General features: G+C 56.9%; 1 protein-coding gene across 3 annotated transcripts; it reads right to left on the bottom strand.

The window, feature by feature from the left end:
* Window positions 1-6,548: 6,548 nt before the first annotated feature.
* Window positions 6,549-20,210, bottom strand: NT5M (5',3'-nucleotidase, mitochondrial). Of its 3 annotated transcripts, XR_009698266.1 has the most exons (6): window positions 19,944-20,210; window positions 16,547-16,647; window positions 11,646-11,706; window positions 8,055-8,169; window positions 7,823-7,965; window positions 7,592-7,715 (listed from the first exon to the last, which is right to left on the bottom strand). XR_009698266.1 is itself a non-coding variant. In XM_061175237.1 (5 exons), the coding sequence occupies exons 1-5, from the start codon at window positions 20,208-20,210 to the stop codon at window positions 6,646-6,648; spliced, it is 687 nt and encodes a 228-aa protein (XP_061031220.1). In that variant the 3' UTR covers window positions 6,549-6,645. The 3 variants fall into 3 exon arrangements, 2 of the variants coding, with proteins under 2 accessions (XP_061031220.1, XP_061031221.1); XM_061175237.1 differs by lacking the exons at window positions 7,592-7,715; window positions 7,823-7,965 and adding an exon at window positions 6,549-6,788; XM_061175238.1 differs by having other exon boundaries at window positions 7,592-7,965.
* Between the last annotated feature and the right edge of the window lie 2,652 nt (window positions 20,211-22,862).

The following is a 22,862-nucleotide window of genomic DNA, read 5'->3' as shown; positions in this document are numbered from 1 at the left end:
TCTAAGTTCTTGTTCTCATCACATTAACCCATTTCCTTGGTATCGGTTCACTTGTTCAGGTGTCTGATGCCTGTTGTTTGTACCTGAGGTTCACCCCAGCCGCACAGCCTGCCCCCAGCACGTGTGAGAGCAGAGTCACCCCTAGACAATGCCCGATGTTCTGTGCTGGGGGCCCCCCCAATCCCCCGGGTGTCCCGGCCTTCGGGGCCCCTGCCCATCCCTTCAGCTTGGCTCTCACGCTCCCTCCCCCCAACCCCAGGTGCCTGTACTCTATGCTTGGCCCAGGTGTGTGTGTCTGTGTGTGTGGGGGGGTGATGGGGAAGAGGGTTCAACTCACCTGGTGCCTCCCACTGAGGTGCCCTAAACCACCATCCTGCAGGGGGCCGGGCCCCCTCGAGCCCCAGACACACCGTCCAGGGTCTCTGGCTCCACTCACGTTTGGCAGCAGCCCCCATCCGTCAGGCTCCCTCCTTCCGTCAGGCCCAGCTGCCCCCACCTTTAAGGTGTTCCGCACAGTCGCAGGTTCACCTCCTGGAGGGGGCGGCTGTTCAGCGTGCTGGGGACCTGGGACCACGGGGGGCTTCGCTGCGAGTCGCCCACCACTGGGGCCTCCTTTCTCATGCGCCTCTGGGTTTCCCGTCCCTGCCCTGAGCAGCGGCTGTGGACAGTGGGAAGGGCACGGCCTTTGGCATTTGGACCAAACCCAGGCTCCGCTCTCTCAGCTTCAGTTTTCACAAAATTAAAACGAACTCGGGCTTCCCTGGTGGCGCAGTGGTTGAGAATCTGCCTGCCAATGCAGGGGACACGGGTTCAAGCCCTGGTCTGGGAGGATCCCACATGCCGCGGAGCAACTAGGCCCGTGAGCCACAATTACTGAGCCTGCGCGTCTGGAGCCTGTGGTCCGCAACAGGAGAGGCCGCGATAGTGAGAGGCCCGCGCACCGCGATGAAGAGTGGCCCCCACTTGCCGCAACTGGAGAAAGCCCTCGCACAGAAACTAAGACTCAACACAGCCAAAAATAAAAATAAATAAATAAATAAATAAGCAAATATGGTTAAGAAAAATATATTAAAAAAACGAACTCATCTTACCTGGCCTCGTGGTCATGTGGGAAGATGGACGGCGTGGTTCATGTCCAGCAGATGCTCCAGGAATGTGGGGCCCTTCCTCCTGCTCTCGACTCTCTTTCCACTCACTTAGTGGGTACCCCCCAACCCAGGGTCAGAGTTCAGCCAGTTAGTGCCAAGGAGGTCGGAGGAGGATGGGGCCGCGGCAGGCAGCCCTTGTTTAGGTCAGAGGTCAGGGGCTCGGATGCCACCAGGGTCCAGGAGGCCTGGGTCGTGGTGGGGGGATGAACCCTCAGCTCGCACAGGGGTGAGAGCTGGAGCCCAACCAGAGTGGCCGCCCCCCCCTGCCCCCCCGACCCTGGCCTGGGGCCAGACCCCTGGGCACCTGACCCCTGAAAGAATATGTTAGCCTGTAAACACGTCTGAGGGCTCCCATCTGCACCTCTGGTTTGTATGGGGTCCCATGAAGGCAGGGAGACAGGAGGCGAGGCTGGGCCGCCACAGAGGAGTCTCCAGGAGTACAGGGACCCTCTAGGTCTCCCAGCACCCGGTCGTCCCCAGCTGGGCCCACCTGGACCGCAGTCTCCCGCCCTGGTCTGTCCCCGGGACCCGAACTGCCACGAGGCCTCTGCTTTCAGGTACCGTCCACTCAGCTGTCAGCAGCTGGGGTCCCCTCTGTGCACAGCCCAGGCCCTGCCCACAGGAGTTTCCAGAACCAGGATGTTGAGTCCAGGACCCAGGGCAGGGGTGGTCTGGGTGCTCAGCTCCTTCCGGCCCCGCCCCGGCCCCGGAAGGTGAGAGCAGCCAGAGCTGGTTCTCTGGTGCCATCCGGTGTCCATCTGTGTGAACTGCAGCTCCCGTACAGGCCGGCGCCACCTGCTACCTGTACTCCTCCGCCCACACCTCTCCTGGCTTCTACGTGATAAATTCCTCGATCATTTCCGGCCTCCTTAGGCCCCAGCCTGTGGGTCCAAGCCAGCTGTGCAAAATCGAATCAATAATTTTTCTTTTAAAGTTTCATCCAAATTGCCAACAGGGTCGAGGTGTTGGCTGGGCAGGTGATTGGCTCCTATTTCTGTGCTTTTCTATCCTTAAGAGTCATTTGTCGCAGCTGTGGCCTAGTCTTCGCGGGAAGCAGCTTTGTGAGCCTGCAGGCCTGCCCCTCTCCCCTGTGAGGCCCAGCCCCCTGGACAGGGCAGCGGTGGCACAGACCTGCCCTTGTTCCCTCGGACTGCACAGGGCTGGGGAGATGGTGGCCTGACTCCCCACAAGGAGGCTGGGGGTCGGCTGGGTGCAGAAAACCCTCCGAATGGAAAATGCAAGCAAGACACAGGAGAGATGCGCCCCAGGAACTGGGAGGGGTGGGGGGCGTCTGGGGGATGGTCAGGCACAGGCCGAGGCCGCCTGGACCTCCTCACATTCCTGACTCAGAAGCAGGACGACGTCTCAGCCACTTGGAGGTCGTGAGAGTGGCAGGTGTTCTGCTGGCCAGGCAGGCTGGACACGGTCCTCAGCCCAGCTGACACGCAGGGTCCAACCTTGTCCACAGTGGCCTGGGAGAAAGGGCAGGAGATGCTGGTCCAGGGGCCTGGGAGGGAGTTTAGGGGACCTGTCCTTCCTTCTGCTTCCTTCCCCACAGTTGCCTCAGGACGGGTGCCCCTGGTCCCTGTCAGAGCTTCCAGAGCCCCCGGCTCTGGCCACTGGGGCTCCGGCCACCAGGCCCCACCTTGTTTCACAGAGCAAATCCACTTCCTCCACCTAGCAGCCGCGCTGTGGAATAAATGTCCCTATTTCCTGCAACCCTTTCTCGCAGAAGCTGACCAACCTTGGAAATGGCTCAGAGACTTGGCTTTGCCCAGGTCACAGCAAGTCAGGGGTAAACCAGGCACCAGCCTCCGGGCTCCCAGCCCCTAGCCCCTCCTGCTGCCTCTCCCCTCCGGGTTCTGGGGGCTGAGCTCGGCCCCAGCCCTCTGTGCTGGGTGGCCCGGGCTCACCTGTGACCCTCTCTGAGCCCTGGCCTCCTGGGCTGGGTGTGGGCAGGTCCAAATGTAAATACACTAAAACTCAGACCTGCAGGTACATGTTCATTATTCACTATAACTGATCACTTTTAATCAACAGCTAAAACGAACTCAGTCTCTTTCCACCTAAAATGGCTTCTTTGGCCTCTAACTCAGGTTCTTCCCAGGAGCATGCCCCCACTCCCTGGGGGGGCCGATGCCCCCTCTTCAGAGGGTCTCCGTGCTCATCCCTGCCTAGGGAACATCCGGACCAGGCACTGGGTCTGCTGGGGCCTGGTCATCCACCCTCCCACGTGACCACGGGGTCAGGTAAGATGCGCTCGTTTTAATTCTTTAAAAATTGAAACTGAGAAAGTAAAGCCTGCGTTTGATCCAAATGCCTGCAGCAGGGGGGTGAGGCGCCCTCGGCCCAGCCAGACTCGGCCCCAGGGTCACTCAGCCCCTCCTTGGTGGTCGCCTGATGAGCCCCCAGCCTACGGCCTCATCCATCCTCAGCACCACCTCCACAGGCACCCAGGGACCCTGAGTCCTTTCCTTCCTGTGCCAGAGTGGGGGGACCTTGGGAGCACGACCTCGGCCTTGCTGTGTGGGACCAGCCTCCTCAGCTGGCTGGAGTCTCTGCTGGAATGTCCATCCTCTTTCTCACACTTTGGAGGGGGCAGGGCACCCCCAGGGGCCTGGCCCTCCCTCACTCCAGCTGAGGCCCCTCATCCCCTTTCCCTCTAGAGGGGACCCACCCGGCCAGCTCCTGCATCCTCATCCCATGGGCTCCTGCCCTACCTTCCCTTGGGGCCACAGGACTCATGGCTTCCCCTGGATGGAGAAGGGGGGTGACGGGAGTGTCCCTCCTCCCCCCTCCCCACATCTCTGCCTCGGCCTGGCGACTGAGGGCCGTGTCAGCCTGCTGCCCACCGCCACCCTCCGGCTTCCAGGACTTGTCTTCGGTTTCTGCCACAGGCCGAGTGCCTGAGTCTCATCTCCAGATGGAGGCCCAGCCCCTGAGCCCAGACTCTGCTTTGTCCTGGACAGCTGAGCCGTAGGGGGTTCTGGAGCGGGGGACAGTGTTGTGTGGAGGCCCAGAGCACGGCTGCACCACCTGGCACGCCCTTGGCCCCCCGGGGAAGGGGAAGCAGCCGCGGGAGGCGGTTACGTGGCCACGTAAAGCGCTCGTCAGCTCCCGGGACACGGTGGGTGCTGAGGACACCGTCGTTACTGGGGTTGTGACGCTGGGATGGGTCCCAGCTGGGGAAACCATGACCCAGAACAGGGAAGAAACCATCCTGAGTCTCTCTGCTCCAAACCTGGCCACTGCTCCTCCCAGGGGCTCTGGGCCTCGAGGCCAGAATATTTACAATATTTTCAAAGGGGTCAGTCTCCGCTCTCGACAGAGCTGAGGCATTTTGAGGCCAGTGGAGAAGGCGAGGGACCCAGCTGACGCGTCACCCATGGGAGGGGGCCTTCCTTTTCTGCAGGTCATTAAGGGTCCAGAAGCAAAACTTGTGCTTCTCAAGTTTGAAGAAACTCACCTTCATTTAAATGAAGCAGGTGTATCCTGCTTGACAAAAAGGGAATCATAGAGCCCTGCGGTCCTGCCTGTGTCCCCAGCTGCCTCACAAGGAGGGTGGTACCGGCCCATGGCCCAGCCATCACAGCCACCACCTCCGATTTCCCCCCTCTGCTCCAGGTTCCAGGCCTGTCCGGCCATCTCCTGCACGCCTAGCTCCCTCACTGGCAGCCCCAGGGCCTCTGCAGTGCCTCCCCCACCCCCGCCAGGGCCAGGAGGGCTCTCCCCTCCTCCACCCAGACCTCCATCAATGTCACCTGGTGGGAGGGGCCCCCCTGCTCCCTGGCACCTGGACCCCTGCAGCCCTCCTCACAATCAGGGAAGTAACCAGACACCGTGGCCCCTGCAATGATTTTTTTCTCCTTGAACTGATTAGGCAGCTGCAGTGGCTGCTACCTCGGGGTGAGTGATTCCAGCTGAGCTAAACTGGCCTTTAAAACCCAGGGCAACCATCAGCTGGAAGAGCCCAGATGCGAAGGAGGGGCTCTGGCTGGGCCTCACCCCACCCCTGCTCACACCCTGCACTGCACCAGAGGCCCGGAGCGCAGGCAGGGGGTCTCAGCATCCCCCACGGAGATGTCTCCCTGTGGCTGAGAGGTCTGCCCACCAGACATGGGGCCCCAGAGCCGACCTCAGGGCACAGGCTATGCCAGCGGTGCCAACGACACTGCCCGGGGATGGGGAGGGATGGCCCTCCCCAGGACACCTCTGCAGGAAGGAAGCACCTCCCCCCCCAGCCCCTCCCCAGCCCCCGCTTGAGAAACCGACAGAGCCCAAGACAGCCGTGAAGAAGATGGCCACGTCCAGGGGAGGGCACGGTTCCCATCAGGCAGAGGCTGCGGTCCCGGACCGTCCAGAGCTGGGGCATCCGGACTTGATCATTCTAAGCAGGGAGGCCTTCGGAGGGCGGGTGCAGAGGACCCGGTGGGCAGGCCGCTGCTGGCGGCCGGCGGGAGCAGGCAGAGTAAAGAGCCCAGCAAGAAGGTGACACACCCCGTGGCGCGTGTGACCTGCTCTCCTGTGCCCCCAGAGTCCCGGGGTCTCGCTTCCTTCCCGGGCCACAGGCCAGGGCGGCCAGGGCTCCTCTGGACACTACCCTGCTCGGGCCAGGGAACTCCAGCCCACGTGATGCAGCCCCGATACCCTCCAGTCGGGACCCACCGGCCGCTTTCCTCACCCTTCCTCCTGCCCGACCCACCCCCGGGGCCCAAGGGACAACCAGGGGGTTCCAGGAGGGCAGCCGTGGGGAGCACAGCGGGGGCAGGAGCAGGCAAGAAAGCGCGGGCCGTGGGTGGCTGGTTACGGGGCCACTTCCCGCCCGGGGACACCGCAGCCGCTAGCGCTGCCACCTGCGCCACCGTCAGGGCCCGTCCCTCCCGGCCCCATGCGGCCCCGTGGCGAGGCAGACCCACCAAGCTGCGCCCCCAACCCAGGCTCTCAGCAGTGCAGGGGGACAGCTGGGCGCCCAGGGGCCAGATGCCAGAGGACCTTGGGGCGGGGGCTAGAGAATAGCATTTATTGTTCACGCCTTCAGCGAACATCCAAGACTTCGGCCCCCCGGGGGGGGGGTAGCGGGGGGTGGGGGGCAGAGCCCTCTAGCCGGTCAGAGGCGGGGCCCAGGGAGGACCCCTGGCATAGAGCCTGGCATGGCCCAGAGCTCGCACCGTGTTTGCTGGATCCGGGGCAGGTCCATGGGGGAGACCCCACTGGGCGCCGGGCAGCAGGGGCTGTGGTTCAGGGCAGGGCGGTTGTCCCCACCTGCTCCTACGTCACCCTCAGACCAGGCGGCTGCTGGCCGGGGAGGGGGCTTCCCTGAGGGAGGGGAGGACTGTCCCCTCTGAACAACGCCCCGGGCTCCTCCCTGACCGGAGGCCTGAGGTCGGCCTGAGGTCGGCCTGGCTGCCCGTGTCCTGTCCAGGGCCCTGGGCCAGCCTTGCCCCGAGGTGCATGTAAGGCCAGGCTGGGCAACGTGCGGGGCCGGGGCTCAGCCAGCTCAGCGGGGCCGCTTGCTGTCCAGGACGGCCCTCCAGTCGTCTGCCCATGAGTGCAACCTGCGGCCGGGGGGCTGCAGCCGCATATGCCGGTTGTGACAGGCCGTGAAGAGCACGTGCTCCCAGCGGGGGTTCGGCTCGGCCCCTGGGGGGAAAGCAGCACCTCAGTCCCACGTCGGGGCCCCAGGTGATCGCACCAGCCCTGTCTCACGGGGGTTGGACGCGGGCCCCCTCGCAGCCCCAGAGCCCACAGCGGGTGCTCGGCAAACAGTGACCAGGCGCTCCATACGGCCGCGGCCTCTGCTGGAGGCTGAGCCTCAAGATGCCCGCCCTCCCCGCCCCTGTGCCCAGCCATCCTGCGCTGCCCAGACCAGCTCCATCACCAGCTGTTGACCGCGGGCCCCACAAGCCCTGCAGGCTTCAGTCCCTTGGGTCCACACTGACGCCGCCAGTGGTGACCTGCCCTTTGGGTACGGCCTCTCCCCTGCCCCTCATAGAAGCTGAGTGGGTCCCTGGGCCCCTCGAAGTCATGGCCTCCCCCACCCCTGCACTGTGCCCTGACTGTCCTAGGGAAACCGTGCGGTCTGGGAGTCAGTGGCGGGCACACCTGTGGATTCTACCTTCTGGACACTGACCGGGGTAGAGATAGGCATGTTTCCCAAGCCAGCTCCAAAAATCATCAGGGAAGGAATATTTCAAATTTTCCCACTGAGGTGTCCAAAAGAATAATTTAACCCTGAAACTAGTGATGGCTACCAGGAGGGGAGCGTCTGCCAGAGTATGCAGGCACAGCGAGGACAGCAGAACCAGGAGATAATGAAACCAAATTCTGACGGAGGTTGTTTGAGCTCCTAGATTCAGCCGTGCCTGAAGCCCTCCTACCCCAGATTTTCAGTTTGATGAACCAATAAGTTTCCCCTCTCCTTTCTAAGCAAATCCAAGGTTTGTTTATTTTTTGGGAAGGGGTCACCCATAAGCAAAAGGGACAAACACAGCTCCCAAACCACCTTCAACTAGAGAGATTAGGCTTTGCTTTTCTGCTTTAACACATGAGGTTCAGTCCAAATTACTTCTGGAAAAAAAAAGGGGGGGTTCTGTTGCTAAAAACAAACGTTTGGAAGCCAGAGTCCAGCCCTCATTTTGTACGAGGGCAAGGCTTCAAGGTGTAAAGGGACTCACTCAAGGTCACTCAGCGAGTTACCCCAGAGCCAGGACCCACTCTTCCTGACTCCCAGTGGGGCCCCTTCCAAGGCCGGACGCGGAGAAGAATCTCGTCTCGCTCCACGCGCGGCTTAAGGCTGGATGTGACGCCTAACACGTATCTGGTGAGTGAGGGGAGGGGGGCCGCTCAGGTCAGGGGCCGTGAGGCCTGGCCACCACACTCGCCCCTCCCCTGCTGCAGGCCACTTGCCTGTGATGTCCACCCGGTCATCTATGAGGAGGTCGGCGGAGACCACGGTCTTGTCTCTGGTCAGCACGATCTGCTCCAGAAAGTCAGGGCCGAAGTGCTTCTCCACCCAGGCGTACTGGAACGACAGCAGGCGGGGGGAGGTGGAGCCGTGAGGGGGCACAGCCGGCTCTCCTGCAAGAGGGGCCCCCCCAGGGAGACTGCCACGCTTAGGGGACAACAGGACCGTCCCGGCCCCTTGGCTACAGAGCAGTAGAATCGTGGCTCCGAGCAGACGCCCCGGCCCCTGTGGCGAGGCTCTAGGGCAAGGAAAGGGGGACGGAGCTCCAAGGCGCGTCGAAACAACCCCTTACAGACTGGCCGTCCTCCTGTCCTATCCGGTGAATCTTTGTCCAGAGGCCACGTGAGAACTGGACCCGTGACGGGAGTGGGAGAGGATCTCAAGCAGATGGTGGGTGTGCGGTGCCAGTGCCGGGGGCGCGGGCGTGTCCGGGGGCTCTCCCGACGCCCTGCTCCTGAGCGACCTTACCCAACAGATGGAGGACCCCATGCAAATGACCACACTGGCCACCTTCTCAGGAAGACCCCCCGTCACAAGATAACAGGGGGCCGTCAGGTTCACAAAACAGCTTCGCGAGGCTAAGTCTCCACACCGAGCTGGACTGACAGCAGACGAGTTGACCCCTGGGCTGTCCACCGGGCCAGGGCGCGGACACCCCAGGCCTCCGGCTGGGAGGAGAGGCCCTGACGGCAGCACGGCAGCCCCCGCGTGGCCAGGGGAGGTGGGGCGGCCGGGGCTCCGGTTCCGGCTCAGCTGCTCCGAGGGCCCCATCGCACCCCGCACTGAAGCCTCACAACAGCCGCGCACCCCGAATGCTCTGAGGCGGTAAAACAAGGGGGTGACAGAGGGTGGGGGGCAGGGCACACCCCACGGAGGGCGCGGACGTCCCGCAGGAATGCGTTCCAGGCCCACGGGGAGCCATCGGAGCTGCGTCTCCAGGCCCACGGGGAGGAGGGCAGGCAGGCTCTGCTTCCTCTCTGCTCTTCAGTTTGGAGGGTGTCCACTGAGATACCCTGAAGCTCAGAGATTCTCTCCTCAGCCGCATCCCGTCTACTCAGAACTTGTCCTCCCAGGGCTTTGCCTTCTCGTTTCCATGACTCCACCCAATTCTTACTTTCCCCAGGAGCCTGCCCTGGCCTCCTCCCTGGGTGACCACAGAGCCTGTGACAGAGTGATGACTGTCTCTCTTCCTGCCACACTGTCCTCAGCTCCCGAGAGCAAAGAGACGGCTTTTTTAAGCCCCAGATGCCTAGCGTTGCAGCAGGTGCCCGGTAAATGTTTGCAGAATGACTGCCAACCAAAAAAGCATTTACTTTTTTATTGCAAAAGTAATGGTTAATCAAAGAAAATTTGGGAAATCAAGGAAAGTTAGAGAAACATCTATAGTTGGCAGAATTTCCTTCCTTCCTTTTTTTAAAAAATATTTACCACGTTTCAAAATGTAGTTTTTAATTAAACTGTATAGGCAACTTTGCACCTAACTTATTTTTCCAGGATCCAAGAATGCAGAAAAAATAATCAACCGTGAAACTGCCCAGGCTTTCTGGTTTGAGAAAAGTGCACTGAGGTTCTTTCTTTCGTGCTGGGTGGGGGTCTTTGGGGCCAGAGAGAAGACACAGGGGGTGATGTTTACTGCTAGCAAGGTGGTAAATGCCGCCTTCTGCATCCTTCCTACAACCCAAGGAGGCATCAGCACAACTGCACTGGTTATGACACGGAGGCCCTGAGAGGCTGGGTGGGGGGTCTGAGACCCAGAGCTCTCCACTGACTCCCGGGCTCGGCCAGGGTGGGGGCCAGGGTCTGAGGGCACCGCTGGGCGGGCTGGGCTGGGCAGGGAAGGTGGCTCGTTTTCCACCCAATTGTAACTCTGGTCCCTGAAGACACTTGGGCAGGAAACAGTTCGGCCTGGTGAACACAGAGCCATCCGAGGTAAAGTGGTGGTGTTATTCCCGAACCAGAATCTGTCAAGACGACCCAAACCGAATCCGAACCACATGCAGCAAAAGAGTTACTAGACGGAATTTCGAGGGAGGAGGTCTTTCCACGGCCTCAGGGAAGCGTGGCATTTGGTGACACAGCTGCTGCAGAGACAACTAAAGGCTTTAAAGTAGGGCCAGCGGGACATGTCCCGCACCCCCGGGGGTGTGCGTGTGGAGCTGAAATGCGCGGGCAGCTGCGGAGGCTATGTCAGCATTTCTCCCCAGATGGCCACGGAGACAGAGGTGTGCTTGAGAAACAGCCTCAGCAGGAAGCAGGCTTGCTGAGGTACAGAGGAGTAAGAAGGGTGGTGCTTCCAGCCTCGGAGGGAGGGGCGGACGTGGGATAGGGACGTCGGCACCCCGGGGACAGACACGGCAGGTCGGAGCCATCTGGAGCTCAGAGGGGAGTGCTGGGCTGAGGCTGCACGGGCGGGATGGTCGGCACAGAGATGATACTTGAACCCTGGGGGAGGGATGAGGACCACGAGGGCCGGACAGCCAGCCCCGCCTCCACCACAGCCCTGGCTGAAACAGCTGCCCCAGCCCAGCGGTTCTCAAACACGGCGCACCTGGGGGCTTGTGGAAACACACCGGCTACTCCCAGAGTTTCTGCCGGGGGTCTCGCGAGGGGCCGGACAATGCCCACTTCTAGCCAGCGTGCAGGGGACACTGAGCCTCCAGTTCACTGCTCTGCTGGGGACTGGACATGCCTCCAGGCCCAAGCCCACCCCCGCTGACCAAGCCGAGTCACTCGCCCCCGAGGTGAGCTGCACTCACGGTCTTGGCGGGTCGAGGGGCGTCCTGAGGACGAGGCACACAGTGGAGGCCAGCGCCCGCGACACCCCGATGAGGGCGCATCCCTTCCGTGTGAAGCGCAGGAGGCGCCGAACGTTGGCTGACCGTGTGTGTTAGCTTCTCACGTGGAGCCGGGCGAGGAGAGGTCCCGAGAGGACACGCTGGACCCCTGCCGAGGTCGGCCCCCGAGCAGGGGCTCTGGGCCCCGAGCCCCACCTTCCCAGACTTGGGAAGCTCCTCGGCTTCCTCGGGGCAGGAGCAGCCCTGGGCCCACCTCTGGTGTGAACCCACCCCCGGGGAACAGACCATCCCTCTGGGTTTGGCAACCCTGCAAGTTCCCAATCTCCAGAGAAGTCTCAGTTTTATGTAATTCTACCTATTTTCAATAAAGATGACAAAGTGAGTATGTAGCAAAGTGCAGTTTCACTGTGTCACCTTTGTGAGGCTTTTCGTGCCCAAATACTTGGTTTGGGTGGCCTCCAGCCCCTCCCCAACCCACATCTTCTCCTCGTCCCATCCTTCACGTCGATGCTGCCCCAACGGGGACGGTCACCTTCCCACAGAACCTGGCGCCTCGCCAGGTCCACCCAGAGGGCGCAGCAGAATTTCAGACTCTGCTGGGAGGAGGCCCTGGCCCAGACCCGGGAGGCTGGACGGGAGGAGGGGCAGCCCTGGCAGGCGGCAGCCATGGGTGTGGGTCCAAGCGCTTCCCTGGGACACGGGGCAAAGCGAGAAGAGGCCCAACCCCAGGCGTCTTACCTTCTCGAAGGGACAGTACTTGTACATCTTGATGGGGCTGGTGCAGATGAAGACATCAGTGCTGGGGGAGAGGAACAGGGTGAGGCTGGGCGCCGGCGTCCCCCTGCCCGAGCCCAGCCCCCGATGGCCCGCGATGCCCTGTCCCCCCCGGCCCCGGCTGCCACGTGTGACCCCAGCCCTGGCCCGACACCAGCTCAGGGCCGGGCAAACCACAGGGCAGCCCCGTGCAGCCGGCCATGCAGGTTGGCTGAGCTGAGGAGCGGCCGTCCCTGGGACGTGACAGGAAATGCCGAGAAACGGCGAGTACCAGCCAGCGAGGAAGGCATTACAGGACCAGAGCCAGCTACTCAAGGGACGCGTACGTCAGGGCTCACACGGCGCAGAGGCAGGAAACCTACGAGCCGAGCCGGAGTCTCTAGGTCAAAGGTGCGGCCGGGCGGCTGGGGCTTCGCGCACTCCTGTGGACCCTGGTGGGCCCTCGCGGTCTGTGCCGCACCAGCCCCTCCCGTGGCCCCGGGCCCGGCGCCCGCCAACAGTGCCAGCTGGTCCCCAGTCCTCATCGAGCTGGCACCTGCCCCCAGAGCGGCACCCACTGTCTCATGGGGCCAAGCCCACGGGAGACGGGATCCCTGGAAAGCAGTCCCGAGAGGCCTACGTCAGACTGAGGCCCCGGGCAGAGGGCGTGGCGCCCCGGGCAGCCTGGGTCTCCGCCTGCCTCCTGTCTCCGTGGATTTGCCTGTTCTGGACATCTCATGTTAACGGAACCCCACAGTACATGGTCTCTGTGACTGGCTTCTTTCATTTAGGGTCATGTTTTCAAGGGCACTGGAACTGTGGGCCTTTTGACTGCCCAGTAATGTCCCTTGTACAGATACTCCACGTTCTGTCTACACGCTACCGCGGATGGACAGTGGGGCCGCTTCCACCCAGGAACTGTGGCGCTGGGGACGCCCGTGCGCAGGGTCCGTGTGGCCCTGTGTCTTCGTTTCTCTCGGGTGCGACTGCTGGGTTACAGGCGGCTCTGTATCCAACAGCCTGAGGATGCGGTTTCCAAGGCAGCTGCACCGGTTACAATCCCACCAGCAGCGATAAGGACTCCAAGCTCCCTCCATCCTTGGCTACACCCACGATCGTCCATCTTTTTTACGACAGTCATTCTAGTGGTGCAGAGCGGCTTTTAACTGTGGTTCTGACTTATTTCCCTAAGGACGAATGATGCTGAGGCAAACTTTCACGCACTGAATTGCCATCTGTAGCTCTTCTTTGGAGAAATGCCGAGGAAATGCCAAACTCAGCGCCCGAGCCCATGTTTTTAAAATCTAAGTTAGATGACACCCTTCTCTCTTCAAACTCTTCCTCCACATCCCACCTGCCCCACGCTCACTGAAACCTCAGTGAGGAAACCTCCTGGTCTCCTTTGCTACCCAAGTCAGCAAACCCCTTCCCCTCCCACGGCCTGTACCCTTGCTCCCCACTGCCCTTCACTATTCATTCCGATCCTGCAGGTCTGACGTCAGATATCACCCCCTTGGAGAAGCATCTGCACTTGAAGTAGCCCCTCCCCGGTCACCTCTAACACGTCACCTTGCTTATTTCCTGCATAAAGCACAAGACACAGAGCAATCCACTTGATTAGCCATCCACTAGACCCCTCTCTCAGTCCAAACTCTGGGCATGGACTGACCGTCAGAATCGTCCACCCAGCTAAGAGCCAAAGTGGAAGTAAAGGACCAGTGGTGTGGTCTCAACCTGGACATCTCAGACTGGAATTTCTGCAAACGTGTTAATAGGGCAGCTGTGAAAAAGTGTTCTGGGCCAGAACCCACGAGAAGAAAGCTGCCTCCTTGGGACTTCGCTGGTGGTGCAGTGGTTAGGAATCCACCTGCCAATGCAGGGGACACGGGTTCGAGCCCTGATCTGGGAAGATCCCACATGCTGCGGAGCAACTAAGTCCGTGAGCCACAACTACTGAGCCCATGCGCCACAACTACTGAAGCCCACGCGTCTAGAGCCTGTGCTCCCCAAAAGCTACCGCAATGAGAAGCCCGCGCACTGCAACAAAGAGTAGCCCCCACTCGCCGCAACTAGAGAAAGCCCGCGCACAGCAACAAAGACCCAATGCAGCCAAAAATAAAAACAAATTAAAAAATAAAAAATAAAGAAAGCTGCCTCCTCTGTCGCCCCCTGAAGAATCTCAATGCACGTCCACAAACTAAAAGCTCTGAGAAGTCCCACAGGAAAGACACCTCTCATCGATGTTTCCCATGCTGCTTTGGTCAAAGAACACTCTTCTTGGGACTTCCCTGGTGGTCCAGTGGTTAAGACTCCACACTCCCAATGCAGGGGGCCTGGGTTCGATCCCTGGTCAGGGAACTAAGATCCCACATGCTGCAACTAAGACCCGGTGCAGCCAAAATAAATAAATAAATAATAAATAAATAAATAAATAAATATTAAAAAAAAAGAGAACACCCTTCTGTTGCACCCCTATTAAGTCCTGCAGAATAGTAACAGCGGCAGCTAACATTTACACTGCACACATTTTACAGATGAAGAAACTGAAAGTTTAGAAACTTGCTGAGGGTTCGATTCTGGAGAAGTGGTCTAACTCCGGTTCAGACTGAGACTTAACCACCGTGCAATCCAGCTCCCCAGAATACAGTTGGTGAATGTGGTCCAGGAAATGTGGATCCAGACAAGAACAGAGCTTTTAAAAGCTTCGGTGCAAAAATACATATTCTTTGCCTCGCCAGGCTCTTGCTACAGGTGGAAGAAGTTATAGTACATTATTCTGGTGTAAATCAGGTTCAAATCATAGACCAGAGTAGAATACACTACTCTGCAGGGCCTGGACTCAAGTCTAAAGATAAATTACCAACCAAACCAGCCTACAGGTCAACCCAAACTCTAAGTATTTTGTGTTTCTCTGATGTCTATTTATCATGTTAAAACTTTGAAAGCGGACAATGTGTGAAGGCAGTTACATGGCACAGTGAAAGCCAAATCATACCTTATGTTTGATTTGTCATCGTGGTTGCTAAATTCAAGCAAAATTGTGAGCAATAAAAGTTATACAAGCCTAGAAGGAAATCCTAACATCTGTGGCCAATTAACTTTTAACAAGGAAGCCAAGACCATTCAACGGAGGAAGGAAGAGTCTTTTCAACAAATGGTTCTGGGACAATTGGATTTTCCACATGACGAAGAAGGAAGTGGGACCCCCCTCCTCACACCATATGCAAAAATTAACTTAAAATGGATCAAAGACCTAAATATAAGAGCTTAAACTATAAAACTCTTAGAAGAAAACATAGGAGCAAATCTTTGTGACCTTGGATTAGGCAAAGGATCCTTAGATACGGCACCGAAAACACAAACGACAAAAGAAAAAAAATAAATAAATTGAACTATATCAAAATAAAAACTTCGGGTTTCAAAGGACACCACCCAGAAACTAAAACAATAATCCACAGAATGAGAGAACATATCTGCAAGTCATGTATCTCCCAAGGCACTTGTTATCCAGAATCTATAAAGCAGTCTTATGAGTTAACAATAACAAAAAAAGACAAATAAATTGAAAAAAAATTAGCAAAGGATTTGAATAACCATTTATCCAAAAAAGATATACAAATAGCTAATATGCACGCCAAAAGATGCTCAACATCATTGTCTTCAGAGAAATGCAAATTAAAACCACAATGAGATACCACTTCACACCCACTAGGATGGCTGAAATCAAAAAGACCATACATAGCAAGTGCTGGGGAGGAGAAGTTGGGTCCCTCAGACATTGCTACTGGGAATGTAAAATGGTGCAGCTGCTTTGAAAGTAGTTTGGATTCAGCATATGACCCCGCAGTTCCACTCCTTGGTACACATCTAAGAGAAATGAAAACATGTGACCACAAAAAACCTTGTACATGAATGTTCACAGCAGTGTTATTCTTCATATCTAAAAAGAAGAAACACCCAAGATCTATCAGCTAAGGAACGGATGGACAGAACATAGCATATCCACACAACGGAGAATCACTCAGCAGTGAAAAGGGATGAAGTGCTGATTCACTTTGCGATACACGTGAACCCGGAAACACCATACTGAGTGAGAGACGCCAGTCCCAGAAGGCAAGGTATTGTAAGAAACGTATATGAAACGTCCAGAATGGGCAAATCCAGAGACAGCAAGCCAACTGCAGCTGCCGAGGGCTGAGGGCAGAGGGCCGGAATGGGCAGTGATTGTTAATGTGCTGAAGTTGACGATGGTGATGTTTGGACATCTCTGTGAACCGCTAAAAACCACGTGGGTGTAGGGTATGTGAATTGTACCTCAATCAGGCTATTGTTTTTTAAGGTCCTCAGGGGAGCACGGTAAGCGCCACCGGATTTCGATGGGTGGTGGGCACTGTTTCCGGGGTGGGGTCCTCAGCTCACAGGGCCAGGCAGACGTCTCCCTCATCCTCTTGCTGCCGCTTCCCCCATCTCATCTCCCAGGTCTCCCCATCGTACCCCTCCACACACCTGGCTCTCTGTGTTCAGCACTGATCCCAGTTCGTGGTTGTCTTCCCGGGTGGGATGCTCTATTTAACACCCGCTCTCTGGCTGGACGGTGAGCTCCGGGAGAGCAGGGAATGCGCTTTGTTCGCCTGTGACCCGCTGGTGCCCAGAGGCGTCTAACAGTCAGTTCTCAGATATTTGCTGAATAAGTGAACCCTGAACACCCAGTGAACCCCGTCAAATTAGACTCGACATTCTCCCAAGTTGCTGGATGGAAGCATCTTAACAGCCTACAGACTTGCCCCATGAGGATGGACCGTGCAGGCCCGTGCAGGGTGACGAACGAGGAGCAGAGGTGACGTGACACGGGAAGGTGCGCGGACCCTGGGCCGAAACAAACTCACCTCTCCAGGTTGGCCATCTGCTTCACAGCCTCCACAGCGCCTGGCAGAGGCTCGAGGTCAAAGAAGAAATTCTCCGACTCCCAGATGCTGATGACCTTCTCCTGAGAAGGGGAGAAGAACAGGTGACGCCCGGGGTCCTCAGCACCCTGCCTGCCCACACCCTGAGGACGCAGCTCCTGGGGGAGGATGGGTGGGAGCTGGCACCGGCGTGTGTTCCAGCCCCTTTGCAGGAGGGATCCAGCTTCTGCGAGGATCCAACAGGGACCAGCTACGGTGCTGGGGCTGTGGATTCTGAAGCCAGCGCTGCTGCAGGCCCTGCTGGAGTTGGCGGGGACAGAAGGCCGGCCCCCAGGAACCACACGTTTGCCTGATTCTAAAGGCCAGAGGCCCCCTGGAGGCAGCGAGGGTGGGCTGGGTCCTGCCACGGCGCTGGAATCTCACTTTCAACAGCTGGAGGAGCTCAGGCCCTTCAGAGCACCGCCAGCACCGCCGTGCCACGAGGGATGGGGGCGCGGGCAGGAGGCCGACCGGGCAGAGCTCCAGGCTCCGCACCACACCAGCAGAACAGCTCTTTATCTGAGCTACGCATTGGGATGCCAATAAAATACTTCGTTAAAACACACACACACACACACACACACACACACACACACACACAACTATTCTGCTGCTTTTAAAGTTTAAAAGCCCCCAATCCAGACCCTCATTTCACATGTGAGAAAACCGAGGCTCAGAATGGAGAAGGGATTGACTTAACGTCACACAGCAAAACGGTGGCTCCCAACCACCCGGCTAGGAGTGTCCGTCTTATGCTGCTGGCCAAATTCAAGTCTGCAGTATGTCACCCCCTTCCAGGGCCAGGACAAGGGGAAAGTGACAACCCCCAGCCTCTGAGAAGCAGGAAACCATGTCCCATGTGTGCAATGCAGGAAGCGCCCCCCACCCGCCGTCAGAAGCCCCACTGCCCAGAACAAATGCCACCACGGCGACATACGGGGAGTACACGGAGGTCACACGGGCAATACTGTTGTCAACTACATGAGCTTAAGCAAATCAGTGCTTATTGCTAATATATGCCCTCTCTTGTCTGAGCCTCACATCCCACAAGCGGCAAGAGCTGCCATCCCCAATTTACAAATGAGGAAACTGGGCTTCACTGAAGCTTTTTTTCAAGGCCACTTCAGGGTGATACTGTCAGAACTTGAACTTGGGGCTCCTGACTCAAAGGGAAGCAGTGTGAGTGGTGGAAAGCAGGCTGTGGCCCAGGGCTAACCATTTCCCCTCAGCACCCCAGCTTACCTCCCTCCCCCTCAGCTTTCCTTGAAACCCTGGTCAAGGGACTTCCTTTCTCTGAGGCCCGTTCAACTGCCCTAACAGTGTAAGATTCTAAGTCAGTGAAAATGAGCTATGCCTTCCCCTCTGCCCTGCTCACCCTTCGGCAAGCGAGGCTCAAAGGAAACACAGAAAGAGTCACATTTTGTAAAGCAGGGATGCCTCCGTGTGTAAGCCGGGTGCTTGACAGGGAGGTTTTAACGCAGTTGCTGGGCCAGCTCCGCCAAGGGGAGACCAGGGAGGTCCTGCTGTGAGCTGGGCCCGGGGATAAAGGTCACGTGTGCGTCTATTAAAGCCCCATTGCCTGCAATGTTCCCAGGAGAAGCAGTGCACGGTGAGCTCTCAGAGCACCCCTCCTTGGTGCCCGAGGAGTTCTGCTCCCAGGCCTTGTTCTTGGAAGACAGTGACGCATTCCCTTAGACGCGGAGTCTGCACACTGGCACAACGGACTAGAAGAGCCACTGTCCTTGGAGAGCCGGGGGGTGGGCGACCTAATGGCAGTGGCAGTCTGCGGAACCTGGACCTGAGGGAGCCGCCAGCTGAGACCTGCCTCTTCAGCCAGGCCTGGGCACTGGAGGACTCAGACCTGGTGCTGGACGAACGCTCCGGGGAAGGGTAACCGGCCCCCGCAGAGACCCCCTCCTCTTAGCCAGGACCTGGACCTTCGAGGGTGAAAATTGTGCCATAAGACCTTGCCCTTTCTTGTCAGAACAGAGAATAACATTTGCTCGGTGGAGATTTACAGGAACATCATTACCTGACCATGACCTGACCTCAAGAACAAAGGATCTAACACCAAGAAGTTTGCACCAACTAACCACGCCCCTCCCTCACCTTTCCTAGAAAAGGGCTTTGCTGAAAGCTTTTGGGAAGTTTGGGGTTTTTAAGGCATGAGCCATCCATCTCCTTGCATGGCCCTGCAGTAGACCTTTCTCTGTTCCAAACTCTGACGTTTTGGTATCGTTTGGCCTCACTGTGCATCGGGCACACGGACTTCCATTTCAGTAACAGGCTTAGTGGCATCACAGTAACACGGTCCTGGGAGGAAAGGAAGAACCCGGACGGCAACGCTGAGTGCCGTCTATGAATGAACACACACACAGGGCACGGGAGAACATTACTGGGCCTGCAAAAATTACTAGGGCATTTTCTCCGGTTTAAAGTTTTTAATTAGGTAGCGGGAGTGGGAGAGGTCAGCACCCCAGCCTCAGGGGAAAGTTGCCTTCTGAAGCTCCTGGTGTTAATAAAAAGAAATGGCGCTTGATTTCCTTTTTAACACCCACCGCTCCACAAACCAAATTACTGTCGAGATGCCTTTTGTAAATCAAAGAACTGGCACTTGTTAGAGGAGGACAGAGGACAGGACTGAATGACCTTGGCAAGCAGACAGACAGCTCAGATCCAGGCTGACCCTTCTTGGCTGTGACATGGGACAGGTTTCCTCACCTCACAAGGGAGAAAATAATGTCTGCCTCACAGAGGAGGGAATGCAGGCAACCTGGGGTTACAAAATAGGTTCTAAAATCATCATCAACTCCCCCTGGCAGCCGCCTTAGGTGGCCAGTTGAGGGACAGCAGAAAACATTGGGTCTCTAAGTTGGTCCATGGCAAGATCCCGTTCCTTTCACCGAGTAGTTTAAATGGACAAACCAAGCGATCTAAGAACGTTCCTGGTGTCGGAGCTCAGGTGCTCAGCTGGGTGGGCTGGGGCAGGGGATAAGCCAAGGAGTAGATCCGGACCCACCGTGACTCCCTGTGTGCCGTCCAGGAAGACTCGCAACCTCAATGCTACTGGGAACCACGCTTTGGTGGAAAAGGGAAAAAAAGAATGGATGGTAAAGATGCTCATCAAATTCAGGTAGAGGAAGAAACGGGAATGTGACTTGAGGCCAAAATTAAAAAGTCAGTTGAAGATGCGGAGTTAGGTATATTACGCTTTATGTGCTCCTGAATTTTGAGAAGCCCTCGATGACAGCCAAGAGCTATCGAACGCAGAGGCCCCTAGGACCCGGTGCTACGGGTGGCGACTCCCAGGGCCACGCGCGCCCGGGGCGGGGATGCTCACGCTCAGCCCGGGCTGCAGGCGGTCGTACTGCTCCGACACCCAGAAGCCGCGCCGGTCCTCCAGCGCGATGAAGGGCTGGTCGGGGAAGCGCGCGCGGAACTTCCTGAGGAAGCCGCCCTCGAAGTCGGCCAGCACGCCGTCCATGTCCACCAGTACCCGCAGGGCGCGGCCGGCAGGCCCGCCCGACGCGCAGCGCAGCCCAGCGGGCCCCGCAGGCACCGCTGCGCCGCGGGGCCTCCGCGCGCACCAGCCGCGCAGCCGGATCATGGCCCCTGGCGGGCGCTCGCCGCGAACACCGGGGCCATGTCCGCGGGAGGAGACACTGCGGACAGGGGAGCGGACGTCGGGGACGCGGGATGCGGGGGACGCGCGCGGGGCCGGGAACGCGCGGGATGCGTGGGGCGCGCGGGACTCGGGGCGCGTGGGGCGCGCGGGGCGCGCGGGGCACGAGCGCGCAGGCTCAAGCCCCAGAGCGAGGCTGCGGCCTCGCCGCCCTTAAAGGGACCCGCGCTGGCGGAGGCGGGCCCGAGGGGCGTGGCCTGGAGGACAGCCCTGGGCGCTGGGCTGTCCCCGGGGCGTCCGCAGTCCCCGGATCTCCACTGGCACTTTCTCCCGGGATCCTGCGCCTGGGCTCCCTCCTCCCAGTGCCGCAGCGAGGATGGAGCAGGCCTGTGTCGCGGAGTCGTTTACTGAGCCCCTAGAGCGTCGCGCGGTGGACCACGTGGACGAGGTCCTGCTACCCTGGAACTCACATCTTAGAAGGGGAGAGGGACACAAAGCAAATAAGTCAACAAAATAGGCAGAAGAACTTCAGGGAGTGACAGTAGTAGGAAGGAACCAAAACAGTGTGATGTGCCCCCTGCTTTACAGTGACTGGCTGGGGAGAGGCTGTTAGAAGAGCAATTAACACCGTGCAAATATCACGAAGCCTTAATAAAACCGGTGACTTTCAAATGAATCTAAAATAAATATTGTTATGTACCCCGTTATAGGTGGCTTTTTTTTTTCTTCTGGCTTTAAAATCTTTTATTGTCAATTTGAATGAATAAAATAGATAGCTAGTGGGAAGCAGCCGCATAGCATAGGGAGATCAGCTTGGTGCTTTGTGACCACCTAGAGGGGTGGGATAGGGAGGGTGGGAGGGAGGGAGACGCAAGAGGGAAGAGATATGGGAACATATGTATATGTATAACTGATTCACTTTGTTATAAAGCAGAAACTAACACACCATTGTAAAGCAATTATACTCCAATAAAGATGTTTAAAAAAAAAAAAAAAGAGACTATTACTGTTGTTATAGGCAAGCAGTATCCAACAGAGACACACCAGGACCCTCCTCACCCACTATACTCTAAGACACACTAGCATTTTGTCTTTTCCAGAAACACACCAAGGTTATTTGGGTCTTAAGGTCTTGGCATACGTTTGTTCCTCTCCCTGAAACTCTCCGCTCCCAGATCCCTTTTCATTGGCTCCTTCTCACCCTTCACATCTTGGAAGCATTTCCTGACCTTCCTCTACCCCATTACCATGTCTCATTTTCTTCATAACAGGTACTGACTCTCTGAAAGTATTTTATTTGCTTGCTTTGTGTGTAACTCCTACAGCCAGAGCTTCATTGCCGCAAGAACTTTGTCTTGATGACAGATATACACCTGGCATCTGGCACAGGGCTGGACACATATCAGAGACAAAGTAAATGTGTATTCAAAGAATGAAAAACAGATAGTTAAATGTGGTATCTCCACTCACTGCTGTGGCTGTTTGTTGTAAGGTGTGTCTCAAGTAATTGCTGAGGACTTCGCTGGTGGCGCAGTGGTTAAAAATCCACCTGCCAATGCTGGGGACATGGGTTCGAGCTCTGGGCCAGGAAGATCCCACATCTAAGATCCCACAACTAAGCCCGTGCGCCACAGCTACTGAGCCTGTGCTCTAGAGCCCCCGAGCCACAACTACTGAGCCCGCGTGCCTAGAGCCCCTGCTCCGCACCAAGAGAAGCCACCACAATGAGAAGCCCACGCAACGCAACAAAGAGTAGCCCCCGCTCACCACAACTAGAGAAAGCCTGCACGCAGCAACAAAGACCCAATACAGCCAAAAATAAATAAATAAATAGATTTATAAATAAAATAAATAAATAGATTTATAAAAATATAGTTAAAAAATAAACTTAATTGCTGGATTTTACACATGACTAGCTTAAAAAAAAGTTAGAATATATCCAAGGTTATCCCTCTAACCACATCTCCTTCAGTCATTTCACTCTTGAGAGGAAGAGGGAAGGGTGGGATGCCTCTTAGCAGTTTTGAAATGAGTGTGATTTGATTCCTGGCTCCTCTTTGCCACAATCCAGGTGTTCTCAAACTTTAGTGTGCATCAAGGTTACCTTCAGGGCTTGTTAAACTCAGACTGCAGGGCACCACCCTCAGAGTTTGTAGTAAGTCTAAAGTGGAGTCCAAGAATTTGCATTTCTTGGTGACGCTGATGCTGCGGGCTGAGGAACCACACTTTGAGAACAGATGCCACTATCTAAATAGGCAACAAAATTTAAAGTATGACTAGTAGCTGTGGCTATTTTGAATTATTGTAGTGCTTAACTTCTCACAACATTTTTAGTTTTTATTAAAATCCATGTACATCCATGGAAATGTGTCCTATAATTCAAAATATCTGTCTTCTGTTTGAGGACCAAATGTTGCCATACAGCATTCAGGGACAGCTCCATCCTAGAGTACAAGTGTTAAAGTCATTCATCTTTACTTGTCCCAAATACATCAATTTATTTCCATTTCTATTTCAAGGTACAATTTTTACTATTATATTTCATATCGACTGACTACTGCAATGGCTTCCTAAATGATTCTCTGAGGTTATCCATGTAAAGCCAGACAGTCCTTTCTAAGTGCAAGTCTGATCATG

The sequence above is a fragment of the Eubalaena glacialis genome, chromosome 19 (assembly GCF_028564815.1).
Source record: "Eubalaena glacialis isolate mEubGla1 chromosome 19, mEubGla1.1.hap2.+ XY, whole genome shotgun sequence".
Classification (NCBI taxonomy): Eukaryota; Metazoa; Chordata; class Mammalia; order Artiodactyla; family Balaenidae; genus Eubalaena; species Eubalaena glacialis.
Note: the sequence above shows the minus strand (reverse complement) of the source record. Positions and strands in the feature narration are given on the sequence as shown.